The sequence below is a fragment of the Rhipicephalus microplus genome, chromosome 2, assembly GCF_043290135.1.
Source record: "Rhipicephalus microplus isolate Deutch F79 chromosome 2, USDA_Rmic, whole genome shotgun sequence".
In the NCBI taxonomy this organism is placed as follows: domain Eukaryota; kingdom Metazoa; phylum Arthropoda; class Arachnida; order Ixodida; family Ixodidae; genus Rhipicephalus; species Rhipicephalus microplus.
This window is the reverse complement of record NC_134701.1, coordinates 275253469-275267137: the sequence shown is the minus strand read 5'-3', so window position 1 is coordinate 275267137 and position 13669 is coordinate 275253469. Positions and strand designations below refer to the sequence as shown.

The 13669-nt window shown below is 43.9% G+C and overlaps 1 protein-coding gene across 1 annotated transcript; it reads left to right on the top strand.

The window, feature by feature from the left end:
* Positions 1 to 4096: 4096 nt before the first annotated feature.
* On the top strand, positions 4097 to 7502 carry LOC119162854 (uncharacterized). Its single transcript, XM_075885974.1, has 3 exons — positions 4097 to 4105; positions 4194 to 4352; positions 7347 to 7502. Exons 1-3 carry the CDS (start codon positions 4097 to 4099, stop codon positions 7500 to 7502), a joined length of 324 nt encoding a protein of 107 aa, XP_075742089.1.
* The last annotated feature ends 6167 nt before the right edge of the window (positions 7503 to 13669 follow it).

Sequence of the window (13669 nt, the reverse complement as noted above, 5' to 3'; positions counted from 1 at the left end):
TTCAAGGCACTCAGTATTACATTCTAAGAATGAAATTGAATGAATGGGTTGTTGAATGAAACTCAATGATTGTGCTACTAATTATCTAATTATTCTGGTACCAGCCAGCTTGAGTACTTGCATAAAGATAATTAACTGTTAGGCCCGAAGTGCATGCACAGTTTGTTTTATGGTTGTATTCGTTCCGAGTGGACAAAAAAAAATGATTTCCACATTGGTCCTGGACTATGGCACGTCGAACGATCGTCAAACACGGTAAAGTTTCCAGCAAAATGGTCCTCTGGAGAAATACGGAGCACTTCGTAATTACATGACTGCTAGTTGTCCAGTCGTCCACTAAGGAAGGTTGTAGGAATGTGCACAACGAGTTTCAAGCCAATTGAAGAAACAGGCGGCGTGTGACGCCTTTTGAAATTCGCGTCCACATATCTCGACGCCGTGACTGAAAGTGTTTAAACAGCGATTTCATCTCTCGCTTTTTCTTTCTCGCACTATGTCAGAGAAATTCATATTGAAATCGGGAAATGCGCTGATTTGAACTCAACAAGGCAGAATTTTGCGAGAATATAAAAAATTGAGTGAATAAAAAAATCGTTAAACAAGTAGTTTTACTGTAGTCAGTGTTTTGACAAAAGGTCTCATCTTCGTCATGGCGCGACTTCCGCAATTAGCTCCGGCGGAGCGTTGCCAGAGCTAATCGCGGAAGGTCAGGACAACTGCCCTCCTCGTTGGGACGGTATTCAATTGTAGGTGCAGAACTAAGAACGACGAGAAAGAATGAATACCATCACGTGCATTTTACGAGGAACCAAAAACAAGGTGACACGTGAGCTATAGTGGAAGTTATGTATATTAAGCAAACTGAAGACCAAGGCATCCGATTTCCGTCTTTGTCCTTGTTTGAGAGAGAGAATGAATGAACGAAACCTTTAATTCAAAGAAAATGGCGGTTCTGGGCCGCAGTTTGGGAATATGAGAGGAAGGGATTATTAAGTTTACAGCGTGAGCTTATCAAGATTACATCGGTTCGCGCTCATGCGTTCTAGTAGTCGTTCTAAAAGTTGCTATCGCCCGAGTTGGTCGACCTCCTCTATAGACTACTCGAAACAGGTCACTTGTACTAGCATAGGTCGCTAGCGCATTTTGAGCTTCATAATTACACTGTAGCACAACGCCCAAGCTTCCTAAAATAAACTTTATTTATGATTGTTCAGAAAACGTTTGTTGGTTTGGGCCCTCAGTCAAGGGCTCCTTGCACGACCCTGTGAGCCCGCTGGACCAGCTGCTGCTGTTCCTGCCCAATTTTACTAGAATAAACGTCGTTCCTGCCGGCGTAAGCTGAGCAGTGCATGCTCCCAAGAGAAAGAGGTGGGGTTGGGGATGGGAGAAACGTCCTGTGAAGCAAAGCATACCCACGTATAGAGTGGTCAGATCTACAGAAGGGGCAGTAGGGTGCGTACAGTGTCGGGTGAAAGCGGCTAAGCATGTAGAGGCAAGGAAATGAATTGGTCTGCAGTTCCCGCCAAGCGGCAGCACCTGCACTGTTATGTGTAAAGGCCTGAACACACGTATAGCCGTTACAGCGCTGACGCGGCACTGCGCCCTCTCCCTATTGTGAGAGAAGGCACGTGGCTACGCGAATTGGTGCGCCCACTCTCTCCTTATGGAGAGAGCGTGACGCCACGTCAAAAAGCCACGCGCTGCAACGGCTACGTGTAGTCAGGCCTTAACGACTCAGTCTGTAGTACTCCGACGTCGCGTTGTAGTTTAGTGGTTCTGTAGGTGCGTCATCTGGGTTAGACCGTTTCTCCAAAGGAGCCCGGCCGGTCAGACCTCGGGCAATCGCATGAATGCGTTCATTACCATGTAAAAGGGCGTGTCCAATCCAGGGGTTCAGATGATACACACCGGGCGTAATGTGGGCAGTGGGATAGAATAAAGGACACTGTGCGCATGGGCAGCCACAAGTCATTGAGTAAATCTATGGCAAGCATCTTGTGAGTCTGTCACTATGGTGACAAGAGAGTCATGTGACAATGTCGAGGCGTGGACAATGATTAGAACGAGAGCTTCCTCATCTGCAGAACGACTGTACGTAGTGCGAAGTGTGGCAGTCTCCACGAGGGCGTCTGTGTCGTCTATCACGGCTAAACACACGGCTGGCTTCTTTGGGTAGCGTGCCACAGTGAGTGTAAAGGTCTTGTAAATCGGTGATACCATCACCAAACTCACGTATCATATAGCTTGAACTCGGGCACGTTAATGACTGGCGTGGTGGTGGGGAGAATAAAATTTTCTTCTAGCTGATACGTTGTGATGATATATATTCATGCAATTTTTACTTGTCATGGTGTTTTCCTTTCCCGGTATATTTTTTGTAAGTGTGCGGATAGGACACCGGTGTAGGCTCGTGACGTTTCATACTTTTCATGAAAAGTATGGAGTCACTGTTTATTCGCAAGTTATTTGCACTTGATGGACAATATAAATGACACCTCCTTCATTTAGAACAGGTTTGAAGCAACCCTTCCATGCGATGGCCAAATGGGAATTCGACTCCCAAACGGCTCCTGGACAGGAGCCGTCGGCAGCGTCCAGAGAAGGGCAAGTTGACAATTTTTGTCCGTATAGTGTAACACCTCGTATATCTTACAATACTAGAACACTGGCTGTGCTAGTAAGTTATTTAAACAAAACCTTGCAACTTTACATTCACAGAAATAAGTAAATATGGTCTGAATGAATGAATACATAATGCGGCCTTGTAAATATGACTATTAACTAGCTCATGTCGATAAAAACTTCGTTTTGCCTAAAGTACATACTCACCACACGGCAAATGAAGTGTCCATTTAGGAGCTTGCTCGGCAAGCTTTTTTATGCCCGCGCTTTGTCCGGCGGCCGACGGCGTGTGCACCAGTGTTGCCAGTGTCTTGCTTTCATTCCGTTACCTCTTCCCCTTTTATGCTGGACCGACAATAAAGTCGTTTCACTCACTCACACTAACATCATTCTCTTTGTGGATATGGCAGTCATTTTTTTTTCATCCACTGCTTTTTGCAATTCACTTCTTCGTCTTCGATACGCGCGAATCTAAGAAGGAATTAAAAAAAAATTCTACCTCACGATGTTGAAAACAGTTGCTTTTCTGGCCCCATCACCGTGGATACAATTTATATAGAATCAACATGTTGGTTTGAGTTATTCATCATTCACAGATATTACAGAGAACCACTCATTAGGAACTCAAACCCGCATACACCTAATTTGCATAAAAAAACGCACACTTCTTCATTGTATACTTGTGGTATACTTTGATATAAGTTTTTTTTTTTAATTGCAGCATTTTAGCTCACAAACTTTCTTCACGACATGGCTTTGCGGTAATGGAATGAAGCTGACCTTGTGCCAGTACGCAGGATATTTTTTGTAGTTTTTTCTATTTTTCCGCAGTTTGTTGCTGGGGTTGCGGTTTGTTTGCAAGTGCGAGTCCATGAGAAAAATCAAATGTTGGCAAGCGGCAGTTTCTACTTTATCTATGCGGCGTCTTCTTAATCACGCCACAACCCTCCGTGGTGGTCTAGTGGATAAGGTACTCGTCTGCTGAACCACAGGTCGCGGTATCAAATGCCGGTTGGGGCGAAAATGCTGTAGGCCCATCTGTTCAGATTTAAGTGCACGTCAAAGAACCCCAGGTGGTCGAAATTTTCGAAGCCCTCCACTACGGCGTCTCTCATAATCATATGGTGGTTTTGGCACGTTAAACCCCCCATATCAATCAAATCATTAATCGCGCTGCTGAGACTCTCCCAAATAGGTGCGCGAAAGACCCTTTCTGTAAAAAAAACCCCCAACTTATTGTGACGGAAAGACAAATTTCGGGGGGAGTTTCACGCTGCCCGGTGACCGATATATGAAGTGTCCGGGTTATTTTTGTTCCATGTAGCCTTAACTTTTTTTTCATCAACTGCCGTGTTCGAAAATACATCTATATGAAGGATAGTTAGATTTATCCGAGTTGGAAATAATCGAGCAATACTTACTGTCATGGGCACAGCCAGAGGCGGAGGGGGACAGATACAACGCTCGCACGAACATGCACAAAGTAAGATTGAGCCCCCACCCCCCCTCCACCCGGACACATTTCTGGCTACGGCTTCTGATGACTGTGTACATGAGTTCTCCGCGTGCAGGAAGTGGACATGACCATCGTGCCTATGGTCCAGTCTCACAGCCGCATGACCGTCGGCCAGTACGGTCCTCCGATCATGTACGTGCAGTTCGGCATTCTCTCCGGCACCGGAGCGAGCACTTCCAACGTATTCGGATACATGCTCACCTTCGACTGGAAGGTGAGCCCTGCTACCACGCACTGCGTGGTCACCACGCTCCGAACTGCGACTATTTCGCACTTCAAAAACCAAGACGTTTTACGTTTACCCATGGCGCTGACAGGATGGCATGTGCTGTATACTCCCCTTCAGTTGGAAGTTTTTATCTTTGGCATCCTTAATCTTAGTTGTTTAAGCTTATTTATTAATACTTTTCTTATTCTTTACTGTACTTAGTACCTGCAAAGGGCCAACCTCCATCATCACCCATGCACCTTGTCAACGAAGGCTCACTTGGCACAGCCGTAATCCTCTTTGGGCTGTTGTTAACATGTATGACCCCGAAAATGCGCTTCCAAAGATTTGACGTCAGCTTTTGTACCCCCTAGCAACAGTCCAGAAACGAGGTGACCCTTCCATGCCGTTGAAAAGGCCTACGACATTAACGTTGCGACTCCAAACAAAAGAAAACAGAACCGTGAGGGTTTGTAATCACTGTAGGCACTTAAGCTGCTGGAATGAGATGCTTATAAAAATAAATAATGCGCGAAGTGCATGATAACGAAAAACCAATATTTCAAAAGCAAGAAGAACGGCAATAAATACTCATCATTGATTGCATTTATTATTTCTTTTACCTGACACATTTTTCTCAACGCCCCAATCTTCAAAGGTACGAAAAATAGGAAGATTAGCCAGAAGAAATATTCGGTCTCATATTCAGGTGGCAAAATGGGAGACGGGACATAAAAGCTACCTATAGTACTACTACTACTTAAACGCCGTATGTCCGCAATATGCACTGATTTTTTATTTTTTTATTTTATTTATTGATACTGCGATCTTTTACAAGATCATAGCAGGGGTGGTACAAAAGATAAACATAAACATCAGTGGAAACAGGCAAACAAACAATCAAAAACAAATGTAATACAAACTTATGTATCTGATAGCTGCAGTGATTCTTCGAGACAAGAGAATCAACAAAAAGCAAGGTACAAACATAGATAACAATCATTTCTGCAGTGACTCTTCAAATGCAGACAATGTATTTAGGGTAGCAACATCGTTATGTAGATTGTTCCAATCCACGATAGTCCTCGGAAAAAAAGAATATTTGAAACAATTTGTTCGTTGCATCAATGGAGAGATAGTAAGATTGTGTCTCTGTCTTGTTCCGTAACCCAATGAAAAGTGAACGATATGTGATATGTCAACTGCATAGTGACCTTTTATTAACTGGAAAAAAAATTTTAAGCGCAATATTCGATTTTAATCCGAAATGTTTGGAAATTTGCTTTTCAAGAGAAGTTTTGTAATTGAAGTAGGACCGTACGAGTTATAAATGAACCTAACAACCTTTTTTTGCACCCTTTCAAGTTTTTGGATATCAGTCTGAGTGAACGGGTCCCATATGACCACAGCATACTCCAATATAGGACGGATAATGGCATTGTAAGCGAGGAGACGAATACTTGGTGTGGTTGATCTTAAAGAACGCCTTAGGAAAAAAAGTTTACGGAGAGATTTAGCTACTACAAAAACTATGTGCTTTGACCAGGATAGATTTTTTGTAATCCAGAGACCAAGGTACTTGTACTGAGTTACTTCTGACAGAACTGTATTGTTGGTGGAGTACTGGAACAAAAGAGGGTCTTTTTTAAGGGTAATTCTCATAAAAACTGTTTTAGCGAAATTAACAGGCATCTGCCATTTGTCACACCACGAAATTACTTTTAGAAAGTTCCGATTTAGTTTAATTTGATCGTCAACTGAGGTGATCTTTTCATATAAGACACAGTCGTCGGCGTACAACCTAATGTGAACAGAAAGGTCAGTGACGATATCATTTATATATAACAGAAAAAAAAGAGGCCCAAAGACGGATCCTTGAGGAACGCCTGAGTTTACAGGAGCGTGTTTAGAAGATGTATTTTTTACCGTGACAAATTGACGCCTGTTTGTTAGATATGCTGTTATCCAGTCAAGGATCTTTTTGTTTTGTAGAATACAAGTTAATTTGTGAAGTAATTTAGCATGCGAAACTTTATCGAAGGCTTTTTGAAAATTCATAAATATGGCATCCGTCTGCTTCCCTTCGTTAATTGCTTGAGCAAAGTCATGCGTAATTTCCACTAATTGAGTATTCGTTGAAAAGCCCCGCCTGAACCCATGTTGAACATTTGTTAATACTTTATGAGAATCAAGGAAGGTAATTATATGTTTATGAATAATGTGTTCTAGAATTTTACATGATGTTGATATAAGGAAAATCGGTCGGTAATTCGGAATAGATGACTTGTCTCCCGCTTTGTGTAAAGGCTTCATTTTGGCGATCTTCCAGTCATCTGGCAGTTGGCCCTCATTCAACGAATGGGTATACAAAATAAACAAATAGCGAGAACACCATTCTGCGTAGCGCTTCAAGAAGGCATTTGGAATGCCATCTGGCCCGGTTGATTTTTTAACATCCAGATTCAGCAGTAAGTTTAAAATGCCATTCTCGGAAATGACTAAGTCTGGAATAGGTGGGAGCGATATTGAAAAATCAGGAAGAATGCCGTTATCACAAGTAAAAACAGACTTGAAGTGGTTGTTGAAGGCGGAACAAACTATTTCTTCATTGCATGTTCTTTGGCCGCTTATCGTGAATGAGTCAATCGAGCGAGATGTTGGCGTGATCAGCCTCCAAAATTTCTCTGGTGATGTTTTGATAAAAGTTGGAAGCGATGTTTCGTGGTATCTTTCCTTGTCGCGCGCAATTTGCAGTTTTAGTTCGCCCGACAGGTTAGCTATCAGCGGTGCATGAGCAGCTTTATCATGAGATTTCGCTCTTTTGCTTTTTATTCGTTTAAGTTTTCGCTGTAAATGTAGCGTTTCTCTTGTAATCCAGGGGTTCCGGCATTCAGTTTTTTTAACGATTTTTGGTATGAAACGCTCCACGCATTCAAAGACAATATCTTTAAAAGTAAGCCACACGATTCACTGATAACAGTGAATCGTCCGCGAATGCAGGTTTGGGCCCTGCTTCTCAGCGCCATGCCTTTGCTCGCACTGCTAATAAGCTTGTCCGAGACCATCGTCCACAAGACGTCATGGAGGAAGGTGCCACACAGAGTGCACGAATGGGGTTGGGAGCTCTTCAGAAACCTGCTCTACGAAAGTGCGTAAAGACATTTCCTCCATTTGTTCATCGCTCGTGAACACTTCGCACATGATAATTAACTGCAAGTACAACAATGAAGGGACACTGAATAACTGGTGAATATACAATTGAACCCGCTTATAACAATATCGGTTATAACAGTATATTGGTTATAGCAATCAGAATGTGCTGCCCGCTCAAGTTTTGTGTTTTCTATGGCGAAAATATCCGCTTTCAGCAATGTCCGCACGTCGCATAATCGGTTATAGAAATTAATTCTGGCTCCTGTGTGTACGTACTGAATCGTACTGGAAAGCGAAATCCTTGTAGAGAAAGAAGAAAACGAGACATTCAAGCTGACGACTCCTCCCCGCCCCCCGCTTTTCTTCCCACAACTCCAACGTCCCCGAGCGCCCCTTCGAACCTAATATGCTTCACGGCACAATACTGCGGCACTGCTGCAAAGCTGACTCTTGAAACCCACCATGGTTCGGGAAGGGTGGTGGCCATAACGCTTTGGACTTACTCGTACCTAAACTCGCCGAAAATTTTCTGATTCGGACTAAGTCGGACTCAAGCTCACCAAAATATTGCTCACTCTTACTCACTCATACAAGACTCACGGTTCGATCTGTGTCTGAGTCCAAGTGAGTCGGCTCATGAGTCCGTACACAGTAAAAAATTTTACACCCAAAAGGGTGTAAAAAGATTCTTTTACGAGAAAGCACCCTTTGTAACACGCTTTAACACCCATAAATGGTCGATTGAAAAAAGCACCCCTTTGTTTGGGTGCATGCCTCGATAGCACCCTAAAATAGGCTCTAAGGGTGCTTTTGTGCCTGAGAAGGGTGTAGGTGACGATTCATCAGATGGAATATGCAGCATAAGAAGAACACATAATTATAATATTTGGGATTTTACGTCTCAAAAACCTCGATATGATTATGAGGGTCGCCGTAGTGGAAAGCTCTAGAGATTTTGACCATTTGGTGTTCTTCATGGGCGCTGATATCGCACAGTGCACAGGCTTCTACCTTTTCGCCTCCATCTTAGTTCGACTGCCACGACCGGCATCGAACCCGCGACCTTCGGATTGGCGGCCGAGCAGCGTAGCTACTGCGCGAATATGTGGACCTTGCGTTAAATGACGGCCTAGACTTAGAATGTGTGAAGGTGCTCTCCGAATACACCAGAATGCCAGCAGAAGCAAATCGCGTTTCATCTATAATGGCAATTAACTTCAATCCACGTTACGAAAGCTCACCATAGCGTTGGTTATGAGCTACATGTTCGCTATGGATTATATACAGGAACATGATGTTCGCCCGAGTATGGGTGTGTGTGCGTGAGCCTGCGCATGTGTTCGCGTGTAAGCGCGATTGTGTGTACACCCGTGCTGTGTGCGTGCGCGTGTATGTGCGAGTCCGTGCTTGTGTTAAGCGTGCCTGTGCACATGTGTACGCCCATGCATGCGTGCGTTTACGGTCGCGTGTGTGTGTGGCCGTATGTGTGTATACGTGTATACGTGTATACGTGTATGTGTGTGCGCCTGTGAATAAGTATGCGTGTGTATCAGCCCGTGCGCCCTCGAATTTCGTGTGTGTGTGTGGGGGGGGGCGCACTGCTTCTTAGTTTAAGGTCCCACACCTAGCTGTTCAGACTGGGAGACTATATGGGAGGTGGCTTAAGGAATGGCGGTGGTCAACGCAATGTACACGGACTATTCAGTACATGGAAAACAGCTGCACATTTTCGTACCTCATCGTTGCTTACGAACTTGCTAAGGTAGCTGATTAGGTCCGCTGAGGCGCTTCTACGCTCGAAAACGTGGGTTATGACCAATTCACACGGAAAGCTGTCACTGCACTTATGCATAACCATCGTTTATATTAACAACGTTTAACAAGAACGTGCCCTGCCATTGCTACAGGTGCTCAGCTAGCTCATTGGGCAACCATATGGAATTATGTGCTGATCATGTGGTCAGCAAAAAGTTTGTTATAACAACCTCGGCACGTTTCGTGTGTTTCGTGGTGCGTGACAAGCCTTCTAAACATCCGAGACTGTGGATTAATTTGTTCCAGCTTCGACTACGCATTCAGTGTATGCGGCACCATACGCGGAATTGCCAGACACAGACAATGCGAAAAGAAATTCCTCTGGAAAAATGTGTAGCGATGCACTCCCGCCAATGCCACCGAGGACGTAATAATTATTGTTTCTGGCCATTCCATGGTGCACTTTGTTTTCCGTAAGTTTTGCTTAACTATTTTTCGCCCACTGCAATCCGTCAATATTCTCAAAAAACCCGAGGCTAGTAAATAACCTGCGTCGCTGTGCGGCTGGCTGAAAGGAGAGTTGCCATTTACAAGGAGTCATTCTTGAAGCGCAATTCGATTGCCTTCCGCGTCGAACCGCCGTCCGCCTTATGCGCCACAGCGTTTGCCATTCGGCGCCGTCTTGGCGGGTTTCCCGCCCCCCTCCCCCCGCTCACCCCGGCCAGCGTTGCGCCCTCAACGGTGGTGTAGATAAGCGAATAGTTCCGTCACCGAACACCTGCGTCGACAGCTGCGGCGCCGCCGCCAGCGCCTCCTCCTTCTCTCTCTCAACGTTGCTCTTTCTGTGTCATCCGTCTTTCAAATGTCAAGTCAAGTCAAGTTTATTTCCAACAACATCAAGTCGGAGGTCCTTAGGCGAAAAGATGTCGGAGACATCTTGAGAGAGCCCAAGAACCCGTTCCAGAGCAGCAGGCATTTTACAAAAATATCGCGTAATTCACTGTACATGCATAAGCCAAAATGAGAGCTTAGTACTTTTTCCTTTTAGTGAACAAAATACATACATAATTTCACGTAGGTCGCATAAATCTTGTAGGCACATGCGCAAAACAACAATTCTTATACAAAAAGGAAAGAAAACATGTAAAAAACATGATAACGAAAGATAGCTAGTGCTGTTTGAGCAATTCCTATGCGTGTAACAACATACTTCGTACATGTTTCTTGAATATACGTTCAGGCAGTTCGAAGTCGATACTGGTTAAGAATTTGTTCAATATTGTTGGTATCTGGTGGTGTAGAAGGCATTCTCCGTAACGTGTGCGAGAAAAGGGAACTGGTCTTAGTTGATTTCGGAGAGCGTATCGACAGGAGCTGTCAATTGAATGCTGATGAAGTTTGTTTTTCTGAATATAAAGTATTAGTTTATATGTGTAAAGGTCACTTGCTCTAATAAGATCATGATTTATAAAGAGCTGATGAGTACGTAGTTCGCTAGGAAGCCCATAAAATTTTTCAAATATTCTAAGAACCTTTTTCTGTAACGTCTCTAGTTTGTTGAGGTTCTGAGCAGACGTTTTTGCCCATACTAGTGCGCAGTAAGATAACCGAGAATAGAAATGGGCGTAGTATATAGCCTTTTTAAGTCATAATGGTACAAGGTCTGATAACTTATACATGCAGCCAACAGTTTTACCTAATTCAGAGACAAGTTTTGATATATGTATGTTCCATGACATGTTTTCCTCAAACCATACTCCTAGAAATTTTTGCGTTTTAACACATTCCAGCGTGGTGCCTTGAAAGGAGAAATTCAGTGTAATGCATGGCTTATTAGGAGGCCTAAATATAACATATTTTGTTTTACTTGCGTTTAAGTCAAGCTTGTTTTCATGGAGCCACAGTTCCAGGTGTCTTAAATAATTAGTTACAGTAACTTGAAGATCGGCCACTGTATCAGCACTGAAAAAGGCATTCGTGTCATCTGCGTACATGACTAGTTTTTCTGTGTATGGGATATTACATATATCATCTATATAAAGTATAAATAACAAGGGTCCTAAGATAGAACCTTGTGGAACGCCTTGCTTAAGTTCAGTTGCTTCTGACGCTAAGCTTCCGAGTGTAACATATTGTTTTCTATCAGATAAGTAATTCGTAATAAGTTTAAGAGCAGCGCCACGCAATCCATAGTCAAATAATTTTTCTTCTAGAATGTCATGTTTTATGCTATCGAAAGCCTTCCTCAGGTCAAGGAACAGTCCTACTGTATATAGTCTTTTTTCAAAATTGTTCAGTATGACCTCTTTTACGTTTAATAGGGCTAATTCAGTGGACTTTCCTTTCTGGAAACCATACTGAGCAGGGTTTATTATTTGATACTTTGAAAGAAAGTTCCTTAGTCTACAATTTATGGCACTCTCAAATACCTTCGATAGCACTGGTAAAACAGAGATAGGCCTATAATTAGAAATGTCATTCAAAGCACCGCCTTTGTGCACAGGACATACACGCGCAACCTTGAGTTCTGAGGGGAAAATACCAGAAACTAACATGCAATTAATAATATGAGCCAAGGGCTCCGATATAAGGTCCGCAACGTGCTTCAAGGGCGCTGCACTTAAGTCATCAGCGCCTCTTGCGACATTGTTACGTAGTCTAATTATCGAGCTGTGTACCTCTGAAGGTGTCACTGGACTTAGACTGATTGTGTTAGGCTCTCTCGTTCTACGGGTAATCCTTTCTTGCGTACAATGTCCTGAAAGAGGCACATAATCACCAGAATGGGCAAAATATTCGTTCATAGCCGTGATAGCTGCTTCGTCGCTCATATCTTGGGAGAAGGCTTTGACATTAATACGCATTTTACTTTCGGTAAATTGTCCCAGGTTATTCACTTCATTCCACAGTTTACGAGGATCATTATAAATCTTGGCGAATAGGCATTCATAATAAATCTTCTTAGCCTTGCGTATGTCGGCGTTTAGCTTATTGCGATACGTTTTGAATTTTTTCAGCACCTCTAGGTCGCGTGTTTGGACAAACTTATGATACATTTTGTTTTTCGTTTTGATTCTTTTGTGAAATGCGTGGCGTTGGTCTGGGTCTTGGTCGCTGTGTGAGTTCTAGGGAACAGGCGCATCTTCAATGGTGGTCACGCATGACACCGTATTTGAAGTGATGCTCGGATTAAGGAATATTCATGAAGCGGCGGACACGGACAACGTGGGCCTGTTAATGGTGAGTGTACTGTTTTCGTAGGTAGTAATCACACAGTGCTAGCTGGGCGCCTGCAGCAGCTCTGCCGAAGTAGGTTCCCAGCCATTTACAACAGCATGCGTTCGCGGGCCTGTTGCAGATGCCGGATTAAACGTGTGACTTAACGAGTTCACACTGCTATGCGCGATGTTGTGTAAGTGCCTGCATCACTCATACAGTGAGTGATGTGATCACTTAACAAGGGCAGGATTAGTTGCTGATCGCACATTGTCTCTACACTGCTCAAAGGGATTGATATTGTTTCAAGATGTGCTTTAGGCTACATCGTAATAACATTTTTATTAATACTCAAATGTGCAACGTGCTTGTAGGTGTAAGCGTAAAAAAAGAAAGAAAAAGAAAAATTTATGTACAGAGGCGCACTGTACGAAATGGCTTTTTTTTTTTTTTTGCTTAAAGCACGACCTCCTCTATAAACTTACGACCTGCTCACCGGCGCCATCCCTACGGAGGCGTATGGAGCTAAAAATTGGCGTGTAGGGACCGGAAGTACCGCCAGATGCCGCCACCACTTACCCCCATAGCAGACGACGGACGACCGTTGTGGTGCACTCGTGTGTGCGCGTTCCTCTCATTGTTCTAGTTTCTAACGCGTGGATCGAGCAATCCACTGATTTAACGTCTCGAAGCAACATTCAGGTTGTGAGAAGCACCGTGGTGGATGGCTTCGGGATGCTCGTTACCGGACCTCAATCTTTGCGCGAGCGCTTTTGCGTCCCCATCTAAGTGCAGGCAAACGAAAGCAATATGCGACACATAACCCAGAGAACGTAAGCCTTATTTCCTCGCTTTATTTTAAGCAGCGGCGCCCCACCTAACCGCTGTCTAGCAGCCGAACACAATAATTCGTTCGTGGGCGAGCCGGTGCGATCTTGCACGTAACAAGTTGAAACTTGAAACCGACGTGTCTACGACGTAAATGAAGACGACATACGGTACGAACGACGCATGCGATAACCCGTGTAAGTTTTTATGACCTGAACGTCGCCCTTCAAGCATATCGTTGTCATACTGTGCACGGATGACGACAGAGGGGCGCAGTTGTGATATCGTCTGGGTGCTTTGGGTCTAGCGAACGTCTAACGATGGAAGCGTGTGACAAAACCGGCAGATTATCGCAACGTTACAGCAATTTC

Bases quoted from the DNA above. Each gene is read 5' to 3' on its own strand.
- LOC119162854 (XM_075885974.1), top strand. The intron at 4,353-7,346 runs GTGAGCCCTGCT...CCGCGAATGCAG, and splicing joins TGCTCACCTTCGACTGGAAG to GTTTGGGCCCTGCTTCTCAG.